Source organism: Hemitrygon akajei, chromosome 15 (assembly GCF_048418815.1).
Source record: "Hemitrygon akajei chromosome 15, sHemAka1.3, whole genome shotgun sequence".
Lineage (NCBI taxonomy): Eukaryota > Metazoa > Chordata > Chondrichthyes > Myliobatiformes > Dasyatidae > Hemitrygon > Hemitrygon akajei.
Window position 1 is genome coordinate 3,318,407 of NC_133138.1, and position 20,000 is coordinate 3,338,406.

Genomic DNA, 20,000 nt, shown 5'->3' on the forward strand with positions numbered 1-20,000 from the left:
ACAAAGTATCACTATAAATAAGTTAATAAAATATAATTCAAATTGCACATGTAGCAGAACAGAGGTAAGCAGTGAACAGCTCGATGTCCGAGTGATGAGACCTCATTGGTGGCATAGTGTTCATTAGTCTGACAGCCTGGGGGCAGAAGCTGTTACCCCACCTGGCAGTCCGAGTCCTATTTAAGAGGCATTTGGATAGGTACATGGTGGGAAGGGGCTAGGAGGATTATGGGCCAAACGTGAGCAATTGGAACGAACAAGGAGGATTCTGCCATCATGAACTACTTGGTCTGCACAGCCCAGCTCTGTGCTGTATCACTCTGTGGGATGTGAAACCATGGGCTAAAGGCCTCCTTGTGGACTGAGAGGAGGGGAGAGGTGAGGGAGCTGGGGATGAGGGTAGAACACACAGACTGAGGGGAGGGATGGACCCTCCACACCGACTGCTGGCAAACAGCATCAGAGTAGAAGAACCTGGTTGGTTAGCATTGGCTGACTGGTCTGCCTGCTTGCTTGTCCCACTGTAACTCTAGAACGTGACTTTTGACAGGTATGAGAGCACTTTGTCTCTGGTACGTGTGAAAGACTCCGAGAGCGGCTTCTACAAGTTCTTGGCATCCAATCAAGAAATGAACTCATCTCTGACCTTCCATGTATTAATCAGAAGTGAGTAAAACCTAAAGATGACGTCTTCCCCAATATCCCCGGAAGCCTCTCGTCTCGCAGGAAAGGTTTGATGCTACTCCCTCCTCTCCACACACTGTCTGGGTGGCTTCTCCACATCAGCCTCCTCATCCCCCTCCGGCCTCCTCATCCCCCTCTGTTCTCCTCATCCCCCTCAACATCAGCCTCCTCAACCCCCTCCATTCTTCTCATCCCCCTCGGGCCTCCTCACCCCACTCCACACCGGGGTCCTCTATTCTGAGGCTGTGCTCTCTGGTCCTAGAATTCCCCACTACAGGAAACATCCTTTCCACATCCACTTGTAATGCCCTGGTTTAAAACCATGCTTTATTTAATTAATATAGCTATGCTTTGGGCATTTTATTTTCTGCAGATTTTTGCAAAATGCAAACGTATAGAAAAGAAAGTTACTTAGTTCCTCTGTTATTTTGGCACATTGGGTGGCACCCTTACTGTTTCTTTAGTGTTAGTCTGTTTTTCACAAGGCGAAGTTGCTAGCTCGATGCTCAAACTAGAACAGATGGAAAGCATCCAAGAAACCTGCGGTGAGAGCGTTACCCACACTGTCCAGACCTTTCTACATTTGCTGGTTTTCCTCATCCTTCCAAACTCCAGCAAGTGCAGTCCCAGACCCATCAAAAACTCCTAATATGTTAACCCTTTCATTCCTGGAATCATTCTAATGAACCTCCCCTGGGGCCAACACTCATTGTATTGACTGTAATTTTGACCAGTCTGTCCTTTGTTGACTGGTAATGTGGAACTTTATCAAAGACCTTCCCTAAATCTTAAAACTCTTAACGTTATTTTATTTAGCAAGTCAGAGTGGAACAAGCCCTTCTGGTCACTCAGCAACCCAATGATTTAATCCAAACTTAATCACAGGACAACTTCAAAGACCAATTATCCTACTTACGGTTACGCCTTTGGACTGTGGAAGGAAACAGGAGCTCCAGGAGGAAACCTATGGGGTCACGGGGAGAATATAAAAACTTATTACAGACAGCACTCGCATTGAACTCTCACTTTGACGCCTCAAGCTGTAACAGCTACACTATCGTGGCACCATGTCTGCAAATTACTCCATGAGCCACACTCTCAGACACCTCCTGGGGTTTGTCAGAGATCCTTTCCTTTTTCAAACCCAAGCTGACCTTCTCCAAGTTCCAGTTCAGTTTATTAGCATTCAGCCTTACACACGTATACCACCAAATGAAACAACGTTCCTTCAGACCAAGGTGCACAACACAAAGTACTATAACCACAAACAAATCAATAAATAATAAGGTGCAATATAAGTTAAAAAGTGAACAGCATAATGCTACTGTGTGGTGTCAGGGAGTTCAGTCGTCTCACGACCTGGGGGAGAGGCTGTTCCCCATCCTAACAGTCCTTGTCCTCATGCTATGGTACCTCCTGCCTGATGGTGGGGTGTCAGAGATTGTTGGACGGATGGGAGGGATGTGTGGTCTTGTGGATATTTTTGAAGAGTTCTGTTATCACAACCCCACAGTCTACCAATTCCTTTACTGCTGACACTGAACAAATCGTCTGTACTTCCCTCTCTGATCACTTCCTCCTGTGCAGTTATATTGGGATTGAGGAGGGAAGTGTGAGGAGACAGTTGGGGAGATATAGGTATATTTAGCTTATATATAGAGATATAGCTTTTATATATATATAAAAGCCTTTTAGGACCGAGATGAGGAAAAACTTCTTCACACAGAGAGTGGTGAATCTGTGGAATTCTCTGCCACAGGAAACAGTTGAGGCCAGTTCATTGGCTATATTTAAGAGGGATTTAGATATGGCCCTTGTGGCTAAAGGGATCAGGGGGTATGGAGAGAAAGCAGGTACAGGGTTCTGAGTTGGATGATCAGCCATGATCATACTGAATGGCGGTGCAGGCTCGAAGGGCCGAATGGCCTACTCCTGCACCTATTTTCTATGTTTCTATATAGAGGTAAGGCTCTGGGCCCCAGAGCAGTAAGGCGCTGGTTTGGGAGGGCAGAAAGATGGGGAGATTGGTGAGAAAGGAGGAAGAGATGGAGAGAAGGTGAGGGGGGGGGCGAGAAATGAGAAAGAGGGTTAGAGAGGGGTGAGAGAGGGCAAAGGGATGTCGAGAGATGGAGGAAGGGGTTGAGGGAGGAGGAGGTGGTGAATGAAGGGAGAGGCTGAGAGACTAGAAATGGATAGGAGGTGGAAGAGAGGGGTAGGAAGTGGTGAGCTGAGGGAGTAGGAACGAGGTTGGAGGAGAGGATGAGAGGATGGGGAAAGGGAGTGAGGCTGTGAGAGGGGAGGGGGTGAGGGTGAGGAAGGTTGAGAGAGGGAATGAGGGTTAGAGAAGGGGAGTTGGTGACGGAAGGGAGAAACAGTGAGGGAGAGGAGTGGGGGTGAGGGAAAGGAGTGAGGGTGAGGGAAGTTGAGAAGATGAGGGAGGGGGATGAGGGTGAGGGAAGGGAGTAAAGGTGCAGGAGGGAATTGAGGGTGAAGGAGGGTGAGGAAAGTTGAGGGAGGGAATGAGGAACTACCTCAGTTGAGGCCAGGATTTTCAGTGTGCTCTGGTCACAAGGACAGGGGAACAGGTGGACGTGGGGGGGGGGGAGTCTAGGACAATGGGAAGAGGGAGGGGGCATCCCAAGCCCTCTGGAGTCCCCAGAGTGTCAACCCATCTCTTGAGGCAGTTAGTGAAATGTTCAATTCCCACTGCTGCCTGTGAGGAGTTTGTACATTCTCCCCATGACCATGTGGGTTTCCTCTGCATGCTCTGGTTTTTTCCCACAGTCCAAAAGACTTTAAGACCCAGGAGCAGAATTAATCCATTCGGCCCATCAAGTCTTCCCCACCATTCCATCATGGCTGATTTACTATCCCTCTCAACCCCATTCTCCTGTCTTCCCTCCGTAACCTTTGACACCCTGACTAATCAAGAACCTATCAACCTCCACTTTAAGTGTACCCAATGCCTTGGCTTCACAGTCATCCGTGGCAATGAGTGCCACAGAGATTCACCACCCTCTGGCTAAAGAAATTCCTCCTCATCTAAATGGACGTATCTCTACTCTGAGGCTGTGCCCTCTGGTCCTAGTCTCACCCACTATAGGAAACATCCTTTCCACATATCTAGACCTGTCAATATTCAATAGGTTTTAATTAGATCCTCGCTCATTCTTCTAAACTCTAATGAGTACCGGCTCAGAATCGTCAAATATTCCTCATATGTTAACCCTTTCATTCCCGTAATCATTCTCATGAACTTCCTCTGGACCTTTTCCAATGCCAGCACATCCTTCCTTAACCCAGGGGCCAAAACCTGCTCACAACACTGCAAGTGAGGTCTGAACAAGGCTTGTAAAGCCTCCACTTTATAAACGTGTATGGGTTAGGGTGGGTGTGATACGTTAGCACCAGTGAGCAAGGCGTCAATTGCAGGCTTCCCCTGCCCGCGACTGTGTTGGTTGTTGACACAAACGACATATTGTATGTTTCAGTGTTGTGATGTGCGTGCAACAAAGAAAGCTAATATCTGCCTTTAATCTGTCAGGTCACCATGGGGCCAACCTGCTCTTCAGCTGGGTGCTGTGGGTCTCTGTCTCGTTGCTGGTGCTCCTGATATTCATTGTGGCCTTCCTGTTCTACAAGTACAAACAGGTCAGTCCTACCACTGGACAGGCACCAGCGGGGTGGGGGGGGGGGTCCACAGCCTCGCATTAACCCTAACCTCACCTCCCCATCCTCATTTCTCTCTAATCTCACCTCCCCATCCTCATTTCTCTCTAATCTCTCCTCCCCACCCCCATTTCTCTCTAACCTCACCTCCCCACCCCCATTTCTCTCTAATCTCACCACCCCACCCCATTTCACTCTAACCTCACCTCCCCAGCCCCATTTCTCTCTAATCTCTCCTCCCCACCCCCATTTCTCTCTAACCTCACCTCCCCAGCCCCATTTCTCTCTAATCTCACCACCCCACCCCATTTCACTCTAACCTCACCTCCCCAGCCCCATTTCTCTCTAACCTCTCCTCCCCAGCCCCATTTCTCTCTAACCTCACCTCCCCACCCCCATTTCTCTCTGACCTCACCTCCCCACCCCCATTTCTCTCATCTCTCCTCCCCACCCCCATTTCTCTCTAACCTCACCTCCCCACCCCCATTTCTCTCTAACCTCACCTCCCCACCCCCATTTCTCTCTGACCTCACCTCCCCAGCCCCATTTCTCTCTAATCTCTCCTCCCCACCCCCATTTCTCTCTAACCTCACCTCCCCAACCCCATTTCTCTCTGACCTCACCTCCCCAGCCCCATTTCTCTCTAATCTCACCACCCCACCCCATTTCACTCTAACCTCACCTCCCCAGCCCCATTTCCCTCTAACCTCACCTCCCCAGCCCCATTTCTCTCTAATCTCTCCTCCCCAACCCCATTTCTCTCTGACCTCACCTCCCCAGCCCCATTTCTCTCTAATCTCACCACCCCACCCCATTTCACTCTAACCTCACCTCCCCAGCCCCATTTCCCTCTAACCTCACCTCCCCACCCCCATTTCCCTTTAACCTCACCTCCCCAGCCCCATTTCCCTCTAACCTCTCCTCCCCACCCCCATTTCCCTCTAATCTCACCACCCCACCCCATTTCCCTTTAACCTCACCTCCCCAGCCCCATTTCCCTCTAACCTCTCCTCCCCACCCCCATTTCCCTCTAACCTCACCTCCCCAGCCCCATTTCTCTCTAATCTCACCACCCCACCCCCATTTCTCTCAACCTCACCACCCCAGCACCATTTCTCTCTAACCTCTCCTCCCCACCCCCATTTCTCTCAAACTCACCTCCCCAGCCCCATTTCTCTCTAACCTCACCACCCCAGCACCATTTCTCTCTAACCTCTCCTCCCCACCCCCATTTCTCTCAAACTCACCTCCCCACCCTCATTTCTCTCTAATCTCACCACCCCAGCCCCATTTCCCTCTAATCTCACCTCCCCACCCCCATTTCTCTCTAACCTCTCCACTCTCGCGTTTCTCCAGAAACCGAAGTACGAGGTCCGGTGGAAGATCATCGAGGCAGTCAACGGGAATGATTACTCCTTTATCGACCCCACCCAGCTTCCCTACAATGAGAAGTGGGAGTTCCCCAGAGAGAAACTCCGCCTAGGTACAGACTCCCTCGACCCCCAGCAACTGGGGCCTCGGGGGGATGGGGGTGTGCTGGCTGGATGTCCAGAGAGGACAGCAAGCGAGAGTCAGGGGTTCGAATCTCATCACATCCTGGTTCTGGGATCGGAAAGTGCACAGTCCTGGTTCTGGGGCTTCTCACATCCAGGGGAGGTGTGGTGGGAAAGATGGTTGAGACGGTTGATGTGAGTGGAGTGGGTGGGTAGGGGTAACTGGAGGAAGGGTGTGAAAAGGGGAGGTTTGGTGGGTGTGGGATAGGACAACACTATTACACATCGGGGAGTTGGAGTTTTTAGTTCAGTTCTGGTGCCCTCCATAAATCAATTGATATGTTTGTTCCTGTGAACGCATGGGCTTCCGGGTATTCCGGATTACTCCCACATTCCAAAGACAGGACCTTTGGCGACTGTAAATTTTCCTGTGATCTGGCTAGGGTTAAATCAGTGGGTTGTTGGGTGGGGCGGCTCACTGGGCAGGAGGGGTCACTTCCGTGCTGATCTCAATAAAAAAAACAAAAAATGAGAGGGGTGGATTGAGGGTTAAAGGAGTGAGGATAAGGCCATGATAGGTTAGGCTGAGGGGAGTAAGGTGAGAGAGTAGGAGAGGGAGACTAATGGGATGAGGGGAGATGTGTATGGAAGGAGGAGGTGGGAGTGAATAGGGTGAAGGGGAGGTTGAGGGAGGGGTTGTCAGTGGATGGGTGAAGGGATTGGGAGTGGAAAGGATGAAGGGGAGGTTGAGGGAGGGGCTGGGAGTGGATAGGGTGAAGGGGAGGGTGGAGAGAGGGATTGGGAGTGAATAGGCTGGTGAGTGAAGAAAGGGTTTGGGAGTGAATGGGGTGGAGGGAAGGGTAGATGGGGGTTTGGGAGTGGATAGAGTGGTGGGTGGAATGAGTGGTGGGAGTGGATAGGATGAAGAAGAGGTTGAGGGAGGGACTGGGAGTGAATAGGCTGGTGGGTAGAGAGAGGGGTTGGGTGGATAGTGTGAAGGGGAGGTTGAGGGAGGGGCTAGGAGTGGATAGGGTGAAGGGGTAGGAAGTGGAAAGGGTGAAAGGGAGTTTGGGGGGGGGGTTGGAGTAAATAAAGTGAAGGGAATAGTGGAGGGAGGGATTGGGAGTGAATAGGCCAGTGGGTGGAGAGAGGTATGGGAGAGGATGCAGTGAAGGGAAGGGTGGAAAGGATTTGGAAGTGGATAGGGTGAAGGGAAGGGTAGAGAGAGGGATTGGGAGTGAACAGGCTGGTGGGTGAAGAGAGGACGGAAGAGGATAGGGTGAAGGGGAGGTTGAGGGAGGGGTTAGCAGTGAATGGGGTGAAGGGGTTGGGAGTGGAAAGGATGAAGGGGAGGTTGAGGGAGGGGCTGGGAGTGGATAGGGTGAAGGGAAGGGTGGAGAGAGGGATGGGAGAGGATAGGGTGAAGGGGAGGGTGGAAAGGATCTGGAAGTGGATAGGGTGAGGGAAGGGTAGAGGGAGGGATTGGGAATGTATAGGGTGGAGGGAGGGATTGGGAGTGTATAGGATGAAGGGAAGGGTGGAGGGGATTGGGAGTGTATAGGGTGAAGGGGAGGGTGGAGGGAGGGATTGGGAGTGGATAAGGTGGAGGGAGGGATTGGGAGTGGATAAGGTGGAGGGAGGGATTGGGAGTGGATAAGGTGAAAGGAAGGGTGGAGGGAGGGATTGGGAGTGGATAGGGTGAAGGGAAGGATGGAGGGAGGGATTGGGAGTGGATAGGGTGAAGGGGAGGGTGGAGGGAGGGATTGGGAGTGTATAGGATGAAGGGAAGGGTGGAGGGAGGGATTGGGAGTGGATAAGGTGAAGGGGAGGGTGGAGGGAGGGATTGGGAGTGTATAGGGTGAAGGGGAGGGTGGAGGGAGGGATTGGGAGTGTATAGGATGAAGGGAAGGGTGGAGGGGATTGGGAGTGTATAGGGTGAAGGGGAGGGTGGAGGGAGGGATTGGGAGTGGATAGGGTGAAGGGAAGGATGGAGGGAGGGATTGGGAGTGGATAGGGTGAAGGGGAGGGTGGAGGGAGGGATTGGGAGTGTATAGGATGAAGGGAAGGGTGGAGGGAGGGATTGGGAGTGGATAAGGTGGAGGGAGGGATTGGGAGTGGATAAGGTGGAGGGAGGGATTGGGAGTGGATAAGGTGGAGGGAGGGATTGGGAGTGGATAAGGTGAAAGGAAGGGTGGAGGGAGGGATTGGGAGTGGATAGGGTGAAGGGAAGGATGGAGGGAGGGATTGGGAGTGGATAGGGTGAAGGGGAGGGTGGAGGGAGGGATTGGGAGTGTATAGGATGAAGGGAAGGGTGGAGGGAGGGATTGGGAGTGGATAAGGTGAAGGGGAGGGTGGAGGGAGGGATTGGGAGTGTATAGGGTGAAGGGGAGGGTGGAGGGAGGGATTGGGAGTGTATAGGGTGGAGGGATGGATTGGGAGTGGATAAGGTGAAGTGGAGGGTGGAGGGAGGGATTGGGAGTGTATAGGGTGAAGGGAAGGGTGGAGGGAGGGATTGGGAGTGGATAAGGTGGAGGGAAGGGTGGAGGGAGGGATTGGGAGTGTATAGGATGAAGGGAAGGGTGGAGGGAGGGATTGGGAGTGTATAGGATGAAGGGAAGGGTGGAGGGAGGGATTGGGAGTGTATAGGGTGAAGGGGAGGGTGGAGGGAGGGATTGGGAGTGGATAAGGTGAAAGGAAGGGTGGAGGGAGGGATTGGGAGTGGATAGGGTGAAGGGAAGGATGGAGGGAGGGATTGGGAGTGGATAGGGTGAAGGGGAGGGTGGAGGGAGGGATTGGGAGTGTATAGGGTGAAGGGAAGGGTGGAGGGAGTGATTGGGAGTGTATAGGATGAAGGGAAGGTTGGAGGGAGGGATTGGGAGTGGATAAGGTGAAGGGGAGGGTGGAGGGAGGGATTGGGAGTGTATAGGTGAAGGGAAGGGTGGAGGGAGGGATTGGGAGTGGATAGGGTGAAGGGAAGGATGGAGGGAGGGATTGGGAGTGTATAGGGTGAAGGGAAGGGTGGAGGGAGGGATTGGGAGTGTATAGGATGAAGGGAAGGGTGGAGGGAAGGATTGGGAGTGGATAAGGTGAAGGGGAGGGTGGAGGGAGGGATTGGGAATGTATAGGATGAAGGGAAGGGTGGAGGGAGGGATTGGGAGTGGATGTGAAGGGGAGGGTGGAGGGAGGGATTGGGAGTGTATAGGGTGAAGGGAAGGGTGGAGGGAGGGATTGGGAGTGTATAGGATGAAGGGAAGGGTGGAGGGAGGGATTGGGAGTGGATAAGGTGAAGGGGAGGGTGGAGGGAGGGATTGGGAGTGTATAGGGTGAAGGGAAGGGTGGAGGGAGGGATTGGGAGTGGATAGGGTGAAGGGGAGGGTGGAGGGAGGGATTGGGAGTGTATAGGGTGAAGGGAAGGGTGGAGGGAGGGATTGGGAGTGGATAGGGTGAAGGGAAGGATGGAGGGAGGGATTGGGAGTGTATAGGGTGAAGGGAAGGGTGGAGGGAGGGATTGGGAGTGGATAAGGTGAAGGGAAGGATGGAGGGAGGGACTGGGAGTGGATAAGGTGAAGGGAACGGTGGAGGGAGGGATTGGGAGTGTATAGGGTGAAGGGAAGTGTGGAGGGAGGGATTGGGAGTGGATAGGGTGAAGGGAAGTGTGGAGGGAGGGATTGGGAGTGTATAGGGTGGAGGGAGGAATTGGGAGTGGATAAGGTGAAGGGAAGGGTGGAGGGAGGGATTGGGAGTGGATAAGGTGAAGGGAACAGTGGAGGGAGGGATTGGGAGTGTATAGGGTGAAGGGGAGGGTGGAGGGAGGGATTGGGAGTGGATAGTGTGAAGGGGAGGGTGGAGGGAGGGATTGGGAGTGTATAGGGTGGAGGGAGGGATTGGGAGTGGATAAGGTGAAGGGGAGGGTGGAGGGAGGGATTGGGAGTGTATATGGTTAAGGGAAGGGTGGAGGGAGGGATTGGGAGTGGATAGGGTGAAGGGAAGGGTGGAGGGAGGGATTGGGAGTGTATATGGTGAAGGGAAGGGTGGAGGGAGGGATTGGGAGTGGATAAGGTGAAGGGAAGGGTGGAGGGAGGGATTGGGAGTGTATAGGGTGAAGGGAAGGGTGGAGGGAGGGATTGGGAGTGGATAGGGTGAAGGGGAGGGTGGAGGGAGGGATTGGGAGTGTATAGGGTGAAGGGAAGGGTGGAGGGAGGGATTGGGGGTGGATAAGGTGAAGGGAAGGGTGGAGGGAGGGATTGGGAGTGTATAGGGTGAAGGGAAGGGTGGAGGGAGGGATTGGGGGTGGATAAGGTGAAGGGGAGGGTGGAGGGAGGGATTGGGAGTGTATATGTTGAAGGGAAGGGTGGAGGGAGGGATTGGGAGTGGATAAGGTGAAGGGAAGGGTGGAGGGAGGGATTGGGAGTGTATAGGGTGAAGGGAAGGGTGGAGGGAGGGATTGGGAGTGGATAGGGTGAAGGGGAGGGTGGAGGGAGGGATTGGGAGTGTATAGGGTGAAGGGAAGGGTGGAGGGAGGGATTGGGGGTGGATAAGGTGAAGGGAAGGGTGGAGGGAGGGATTGGGAGTGTATAGGGTGAAGGGAAGGGTGGAGGGAGGGATTGGGGGTGGATAAGGTGAAGGGGAGGGTGGAGGGAGGGATTGGGAGTGTATAGGGTGGAGGGAGGGATTGGGAGTGTATAGGGTGAAGGGAAGGGTGGAGGGAGGGATTGGGAGTGTATAGGGTGAAGGGAAGGGTGGAGGGAGGGATTGGGAGTGTATAGGGTGAAGGGGAGTGTGGAGGGAGGGATTGGGAGTGTCTAGGGTGGAGAGAGGGGTTGGGAGTAGATGGGGTGAGGGGAGGTTGAGGGGTGTTCGGAAGTGGATAAGGTAGGGATGTGGAGAACGTGGGACACGCTCTGATGCGGAGGAGAAGTAAGAGGGAATATAGGACGTGTGTCACAGGTGGATCTGAGGTAAACAGCACAGGGATTTCGGGGAGAACCATGAGAGTTATGGGAATCCAGGCAGTGGGTGTGGGCCAGCAGGATGCAGAGGGACTGAGTGGCTTGGGTCTGTGTTCATTTCCGGGTCTCATCCTAAACACTTCTCTTCCCAGGGAAGGTGCTTGGTGCTGGAGCTTTTGGGAAGGTAGTGGAGGCGACGGCCTTCGGCCTGGGTCAGAAACACGAGGCCACCAAAGTGGCTGTCAAGATGCTGAAACGTAAGAGTTTAGTTCAGCCTTCTTGCTGCTTCCCCTACCAGGGTCATGATCCTCTTATTGCAGAGTGTAACCCTCTCCATGTCGCCTCCTAGGGTTGTGACATTCTCCTCACCTCCAACATGGGACCGTAACCCTCTCGTCACCCCTCCTGGCTTCATGGTCCTTTCCCAAGCTTCAACATCAGGGTCACGACCTTCTCTCTGTCTCTGACACTGGGTTCATGACCTTTTCCCTGCCACTGATACTGGAGGGGTCAAGACCCTCACCCCTTTTGCCAAGGTGTAATTCTCTCTTCACCCTTTTCTCCACAGTCATAACCTTCTTCCCATCTCCAACACCAAGGGTCAGTAGTTTACCTCACCTTGGACTCCAGAGGCTTTTAAGCACTATAATCGTGCCAGTCTCTGCCCGCTCATCTGGCAGCTCATCCCACATACTCAGCACCTCTAAGTTACCCCTCCAGCCTCCTTTTCAAGCCCCATCACCCCTGCTGGGGCAGAGGCTGCCAACAGTAGCTCACTAGAGCCCTCTGTCCTGGTCCAGGCTTTCACGTTGTCTCCAGGTGTAACCCATCTTCTTGGTGTATTCCTCCTCTCCCAGGGATGAGATCTGTTGGCACTTCTGTAGCACTGGGTTTCTAACAGGATGGGACTGCTAACCCATGCCCAACTGTCCTTCTTTCACAGCCGGGCTTGGGACCATCCATGGTGGAGTTCTGGCTCTCAGGTCCCTGCCTTTAATTCTCTCCCCTCTGACCCATGCTCTTCCCTCCCGGCTGTCTGCTTGACCAGTTGCAGCCATTACTGCCAGAGATGACCAGACTGAGTCTCTTTCTCTCTGTGTCTGCAGCCAGTGCCCACTCCACCGAGAGAGAGGCCCTGATATCTGAGCTGAAGATACTGAGCCACTTGGGGCAGCACTCCAACGTGGTCAACCTCCTGGGGGCATGTACACTCAGAGGTAAGGAAGGAAGTAGGGTGGGAAGGTGGCACGGGGTGGTTGAAGCAAAACATCCCCTCATCTTCGTACGTGAAAGATTGTGGGAATGCAGAGAAGGAGGTTAAGGCAGTAAATGGCATTAGTCAAGGCGTTATGTTCAAAAGTCAGCAAGTTATGTTGCTGCTTTATAAAACTCTAGTCAGGCCACATCTGGAGTGTTGTGTACAGTTCTGATCGCCCATAATAGGAAGATACCCTCTTTGGAGAGGTTCACCAGGGAGGGCATGTGCTATACCAAGAGGCTGGACAAAATTGGGTTGTTTTCTCTGGAGTGGCAGAGGCTGAGAGGAGATCTGATAGAGGTTTATAAGATTATGAGGGGCATGGATGGAGTAGACAGACAGTATCTTTTTTCCAGGGTAGGAACGTCTAGTACCAGAGGGCATGCGTTTAAGGTAAGAGGGGGTAAGTTCAAAGATGAGAGGGGCAAGTTTTTTTTATACAGAGTGGCGGGGGCCTGGACTGTGTCGTCTGGCAAAGTGGTGCAGGCAGATACATCAGGGGCTTTTCAGAGACGTTTAGGTGGGCACATGAATGTGAGGAAAATGGAAGGATATGGGCATGTATAGGCAGAAGGGATTAGTTAGCCATTTGTGACTAATTTAATTGGTTTACCAAACATTGAGGACTGAAGGGCCTGTTCCTGTACTATACTAGTCCATGTTCTGTGTTCTAAGGTTCAGATGCTTGGCTTTCAGGATGAGGAAGTAATCTGGATTCACACTGGAGCGTACAGGGAGAAACTGAAGTGTAGTAGCTCAGTACTACGCAAGAGTCTCAGCACCCTAAATCTTTAATATACCTTTTGTTTTAGACGTCTATTTTTCATCTTTGCATTAGCATGTCAGTAGAAAAGAGCAAGTTTTAGATTTACAAACATTCATTTTCCAAAACGTTAAATGTTAGAGAAATTTTTTGTATTTCTTTAAAGAAAGTATTAAGTAACAGACTTCTCAAATAAAAACTTGATTAGTTTGTAGGTATCTAGCCCAGTGCATGATTAAACAAAAGTAACAAGCAGGTGCTTGTGACATAATGAGTCAATTGAACTAAACTGATGAACTGAAACAGAAACAGGTGCAGAAGGAATCAAACTGGGCAAAGGACAACCAAACTAAAAAGGTGAGAGTGTGGCAGATGTGACAGTTTAACCTTCAAATCACCAAATGTTACACCATGCTAAGAGACACAAGACACAAGGTGGTCATTCTGCATCAGTAAGGTCTCTCCCAAGCAGAAATTTCACAGCAGGCAGGAGTTTCAAGATGTGTTGACGAAGCTATTCTGAAGAAACACAGAGAAATGGGTAGGATGAAGACGAGAAATGCAGTGGCCGGCCACAGAAACTGAGTGCAGCAGACCAGAGATACATCAAACTGACGTCCGTTCTCAATCAGAACAAGTCCTGCATTGCTATCAGCTCTGAACTCACAGAAACCACTGGAACCCAAGAACACCCCTCCACAGTCCAGAGAAGTCTTGTCAGAAGTGGTCTCGTGGAAGAGGTGCTGCCAAAAGCCATTCCTCTAAACTGGAGACAAAGCCCAGAGACTCACTTCCATACGAAAGCACATGTACTGGGCTGTTGAACAATGGCAGCAGGTGTTCTGAACTGACATGTCAAAATTTGAATTTTGGCTCAAACAGGAGGCAGTTTGTCCGTAGAGCCATCTACAATCACTATTTGCCTTCTGTGGGCAAGCCAGTCTGAATCCACAAAGCAATGTCCCCTTGGATCCCACTCCTCCTTACTTTCTCAATAAGCCTTGCATGGGGTACCATATCAAATGCCTTGCTGAAATCCATATACAAGACATTTACTGCTCATCTACATCAATGGGTTTAGTCACATCCTCAAAAAATACAATCAGGCTCGTAAGGCATGACCTGCCCTTGACAAAGCCATGCTGACTATTCCTAATCATGTTATGCCTCTCCAAATATTCATAAATCCTTCCTTACAAGAACTTTTCCATCAACTTACCAACCACAGAAGTAAGACTCATTGGTCTATAATTTCCAGGGCTATCTCTACTCTCTTTCTTGAATATGGGAACAACATCTGCAACCCTACAATCCTCTGGAACCTCTCCCATCCCCATTGATGATGCAAAGATCATGTCAGAGGCTCAGCAATCTCCTCCCTCATCTCCCACAGTACCCTGGGGTACCTTATCCGGTCCCAGCAACTTATCCATCTTGATGCTTTCCAAAAGCTCCAGCGCATCCTCTTTCTTAAAGCCTATATGCTCAAGCATTTCAATCTGCTGTAAGTCAGCCCTACAATTGCCAAGATCCTTTTCCATAACAAATACTGAAGCTAAGTATTCATTAAGTACCTCTGCTATCTCTTCCGGTTCCATACACAATTTTCCACAGTCACACTTGATTGGTCATATTCTCTCACATCTTATCCTCTTGCTCTTCACATATTTGTAGAATATAACCATATAACCAAATAACAATTACAGCACGGAAACAGGCCATCCCAGCCCTTCTAGTCCATGCCAAACACTTACTCTCACCTAGTCCCACCGACCCGCACTCAGCCCATAACCCTCCATTCCTTTCCTGTCAATAAAGAATGCCTTGGGGTTTTCTTTAATCCTGCTCACCAAGGCCTTCTCATGGCCCCTTCTGGCTCTCCTAATTTCACTCCTAACTCCTACCTGCTAGCCTTATAATTTTCTAGATCTCTATCATTACCTAGTTTTTTGAACCTTTCGTAACCTTTTCCTTTCTTCTTGACTAGTTTTTCGACAGTCTTTGTACACCACGGTTCCTGTACCCTACTATCCATTCCCTGTCTCATTGGAATGTACTTCTACAGAACTCCATGCAAATATCCCCTGAACATTTGTCACATTTTTGCCGTACTTTTCCCTGAGAACATCTGTTCCCAATTTATTCTTCCAAGTTTCTGCCTGATGTCTTCATATTTCCCCTTACCACAATTAAACACTTTTCTAACTTGTCTTTTCCTATTCCAATGCTATGGTAAAGGAGATAGAATTGTGATCACTATCTCCAAAATGCTCTCCCACTAAGAGCCCTGATACCTGACCAGGTTCATTTCCCAATAACAGATCAAGTACAGCCTCTCCTCTTGTAGGCTTATCTACATATTGTGTCAAGAAACCTTCCTGAGCACACCTAACAAACTCTACCCCATCTAAACCCCTTGCTCTAGGGAGATGCCAGTCGATATTTGGGAAATTAAAATCTCCCACCACGACAACCCTGTTATTATTACACCTTTCCAGAATCTGTCTCCCTATCTGCTCCTCGATATCCCTGTTACTATTGAGCAGCCTATAAAAAACAACCAGTAAAGTTATTGACCCCTTCCTGTTTCTAACTTCCACCCACAGAGACTCTGTAGACAATCCCTCCATCACTTCATCCTTTTCTGCAGCCGTGACACTATCTCTGATCAGCAGTGCCATGCCCCCACCTCTTTTGCCTCCCTCCCTGTCCTTTCTGAAACATCTAAAACCCGGCACTTGAAGTAACCATTCCTGCCCTTGAGCCATCCAAGTCTCTGTAATGGCCACAACATCATAGCTCCAAGTACTGATCCACACTCTAAGCTCATCCGCTTTGTTCATAATACTCCTTGCATTAAAGTATCAAACCATCAGTCTGAGTATATCCCTTCTCTATCACCTGCCTATCCTTCCTCTCGCACTGTCTCCAAGCTTTCTCTATTTGTGAGCCAAACACCCCTTCCTCTGTCTCTGCAGTTGAGGTCCCACCCCCCCATCAATTCTAGTTTAAACTCTCCCCAATAGCCTTAGCAAACCTCCCCGCCAGCATTTTGGCCCATTGAGATTCAAGTGCAACCCGTCCATTTTGTACAGGTCACTCCTGCCTAAAAAGACGTCCCAAAGATCTAGGAATCTGAATCCCTGCTCCCTACACCAATCCCTCGGCCACGCATTTATCCTCTACCATCATTCCAAATAAACTGATTCCTAAGCTCCGGAACCTGGGTCTCAGCACTCAGATCTGCAGCTGGATCTTCAACTTCCTCACAGACAGGACCCAGGCTGTAAAAATAGGGGACAAGCTCTCCTCTACAATCACTCTGAGCACCGGTGCCCCACAAGGCTGTGTACTCAGCCCCCTGCTGTACTCACTGTACACCCATGATTGTGTAGCCAAGTTTCCATCAATCTCAATATATAAGTTTGCTGATGACACCACAATTGTAGGCCGTATCTTGGGTAATGATGAGTCTGAGTACAGAGAGGAAATTATGAACCTAGTGGCATGGTGCGAAGACAATAACCTATCCCTTAACGTCAGCAAGACGAAGGAATTGGTTGTTGACTTCAGAAGAAGTAGCGGTCCACACGACCCCATCTACATTGGTGGTACGCAGGTGGAACAGGTCAAGAGCTTTAAGTTCCTCAGGGTGAATATCACAAATGACCTGACTTGGTTTAACCAAGCAGAATCCACTGCCAAGAAGGCCCACCAATGCCTTTACTTCCTGCGAAAGCTGAAGAAATTTGGCCTGTCTCCAAAAACCCTCATTAATTTTTATAGGTGCGCTGTAGAAAGCATTCTTCTAGTGTGCATCACAACCTGGTATGGAAGTTGTCCTGTCCAAGACAGGAAGAAGCTTCAGAAGATCATGAACATAGCCCAGCACATCACACAAACCAATCTTCCATCCTTGGACTCACTTTACACCACACACTGTCGGAGCAGTGCTGCCAGGATAATCAAGGACACGACCCACCCAGCCAACACACTTTTTGTCCCTCTTCCCTCCGGGAGAAGGTTCAGGAGCTTGAAGATTCATACGGCCAGATTTGGGAACAGTTTCTTTCCAACTGTAATAAGACTGCTGAACGGATCCTGACCCGGATCTGGGCCGTACTTTCCAAATAACCGGACCTGACTTGCACTACCTTACTTAACCTTTTCTATTTTCTAATTATGATTTATAATTTAAATTTTTATTATATTTACTTCGATTTGTACTCCAGGGAGCACGAAGCGCAAATCAAATATGGCTGTGATGATTGTACGCTCTGGTATCAATTGTTTGGTGACAATAAAGTAAAGTACACTCACTGTCAAGTAGCACAGGCAGTCATCCCGAGATTACTACCTTTGAGGTCCTGCTTCTCAACTTCCTTCCTAACTCCCTGCAGTCTTTTTTCAGGACCTCCTCCCTTTTCCTCCCTATGTCGGTGGTACCAATATGTACCACGACCTCTGGCTGTTCTCCCTCCCACCACAGGATATCTTGAATGTGATCCGAAACATCCTGGACCCTGGCACCTGGGAGGCAAACTACCACCTGTGCTTCTTTCCTGCGTCCATAGAATCTCCTGTCTGACCCCCTAACTATAGAGTCCCCTGTCACTGCTGCCATCCTCTTCCTTTCCCTACCCTTCTGAGCCACAGGGCCAGACTCTGTGCCAGAGGCACAGCCACTGTTGCTTCCCCCAGGTAGGTCGTTTCCCCCCACCCGCCCCAGCAGTGCTGAAACAGGAGTATTTGTTAAGGGGGAGAGCCAAGGGTACTCTCCTGTATCTGATGCGGTATTTCAGATATTGTTATGTATACACAGTCACACCTAACAGTTCCTTGTACATTGAGTTTTATAGGAATGCTTTTATTGTGTTCTTTATGCTGCATCAGATCCACTGTAGAAATCATTTTGTTCTCCTTTACACTTGTGTACTGAAGAACAGTCTTGAATCTTGAAGATTGGGGCTGTCATGGACATTGAGTAAGATTATCGAAGTTTGCAGCGGAATCAGGACCAGCTGGAAGAATGGCAGACGAGTCAAGGTGTTGAGGCACTGAGGAGTGTGTAGAACAGAGGGATCTGGGAACGCAGGGCCATGATTCATTGAAAGTGGTGTCACAGGTCGTGAAGAAAGCTTTTGTCACATTGGCCTTCATTGTATTGAGTATAGGAGGTGGGATGTTATGTCAAAATTGTACAAGACGATGGTGAGGCCTAATTTGGGGTACTGAGTGCAGTTCTGGTCACCCACCTACAGGAAAGATATCAATAAGGTTGAAAGAGTACAGAGAAAATTTACAATGTTATTGCTGGGTCTGGGGGGCCGAAGTTACAGGGAAAGGTTGAATAGGTTCAAACTTTATTCTCTGGAGCATAGGAGAACGAGCGGAGATTTGATAGAGATATACAAAATTATGAGGGGTATAGATAGGGTAAATGCAAGTAGGCTTTTCCCACAGAGTTTGGGTGGGACTAGAACTAGAAGTCATAGGTTTTGTGTGAAAGGTTTAAGGCAATGAAGAGGGGGAGCTTCTCCCTCAGAGGGTAGTGAGAGTGTGGAACCAGAGGTGGATGTCGGGTCGATTACAACACTTAAGGGAAGTTTGGAAAGGTACATGGATGGGAGGGTTACAGAGGGTTATGGTCTGGGTGCTGATCAATGAAACCGGGCAGATTAATGGTTCGGTGCAAACTACCTGTTGCTGTGGTGTACAGCTCAGTGTTTGCATAAATATAGAGAGGGGAGAAGATAAAGAAATAGAGAGACAGATAGATAGATAAATAGACAGAGATAATGGAGAAAGAGGGGCTCGGTCAAGGAGGGAGAGGTTATTAATCTGAATTGTTACATGTCAATGATTGCAGGCACTGGTTGCTGGACGCTGAGAGGTTTGGCTTATGAGGGTGGAGCTTTTCACTAACACAACAACGTGTAACAGGCTCTTTAACCTGATCACCTCTTATTGCAGGTCCAGTCCTCGTTATCACCGAATACTGTTGCTATGGCGATTTACTGAACTTCCTGAAACAGAAGGGGCAGAGCCTGGCCTACAGTGACTGTGAGAATCATTACAAGAACGTATCCCAGCTGAAAGGAGGCCTGAGGTGAGGGAACTTCTGTCCTCCCCACCAGGTTCACATCATCCTACCACAGGCTCAACCTTCTTCCAACCAATCCTACCCACATCTGGCTTCTCAACTCCCCTTCCCTCCCTGTCCTGCATAGGCAGGCACCCCCCAGTCTCCACCCAGCTAACAGGAGTCACTTGCAGCCTATTTAAACCCAGCTCATTCATCAAACCAGCCAGCCTGAACCAGTGGCTCCAAGCCTTAAGTTACCTTGTTATCTTGACGTGTTTAGTTCTTGTTCTCTTTCGATTTGTGGCCCTTGGGGCTTGCTACTTTGTGATAAATATCATTTATTGCTAAATTGTCTCCACCCCTCTGCTTTTGGGTCAAGCTGCCTCTACATTAACAGGAAAAGATCATAGACTCACACTCCCTCCCCACCCAACAACTCCCCTCTCTGGTCTTGGCACCAAAGTCAAAACTTGCCCTCAGCCCATCTCATCTGCTCCGTGGATCTCCTGCACTGCCCGTGTTCTTTAGGATATTCTACCTGTCGATGAAATGTCAGCCAGACGGAAATAATCCTGGAGTTTGATCAAAGTGTCAAATTTGGTTTCAACCTGAAACATTGATGGTTCTTCCCCACCCCCCACCCCCTGCGGGTACTGCTCAGTTCGCTGTTCCTGCCAGATAAATGTGCGGTGTTGTAAATGCAAGGAGACAGTACACTGGTAAGGGCTGAAGGGCCTGAAATGTGCTGTAGGGTTCTATGGTAAGGGCAAGGTCATTAAAAGTGTTGCTGAGCAGAGATCGTGGGGTCCAAGTTCATGGAAGTGGCTACACAGGTCGATAAGGTGATTAAGAAGGCTTATGGAACGCTTGCTTTTATTAGTCGAGGCATTGAGTTCAAAAGTCAGGAGGTTCTGTTGCAACTTTATAAAACTCTGGTTAGGTCACATCTAGAGCATTGTGTACAATTCTGGTCTCCCCACTATAGGAAGGATGTTGAGGCTTTGGAGAGGGTGCAGAAGAGGTTTACCAGGACGTTGTCTGGTTTAGAGGGTGTGTGCTATCATGACTCTGGAGTGTCGGAAGCCGAGGGGAGATCTGA

At 50.0% G+C, this 20,000-nt stretch overlaps 1 protein-coding gene across 1 annotated transcript in view; it reads left to right on the forward strand.

Annotated features, from left to right (window-relative positions):
• LOC140739104 (macrophage colony-stimulating factor 1 receptor-like) overlaps nt 1-20,000 on the forward strand; it is a 108,585-nt gene that overhangs the window by 62,061 nt on the left and 26,524 nt on the right. Inside the window, exons 5-10 of the mRNA XM_073067063.1 lie at nt 551-666; nt 4,229-4,335; nt 5,710-5,836; nt 10,948-11,052; nt 11,902-12,012; nt 18,790-18,925. Of these exons, the coding sequence (XP_072923164.1) occupies nt 551-666; nt 4,229-4,335; nt 5,710-5,836; nt 10,948-11,052; nt 11,902-12,012; nt 18,790-18,925 (702 nt within the window). The remainder of the gene's footprint in view (nt 1-550; nt 667-4,228; nt 4,336-5,709; nt 5,837-10,947; nt 11,053-11,901; nt 12,013-18,789; nt 18,926-20,000) is intronic.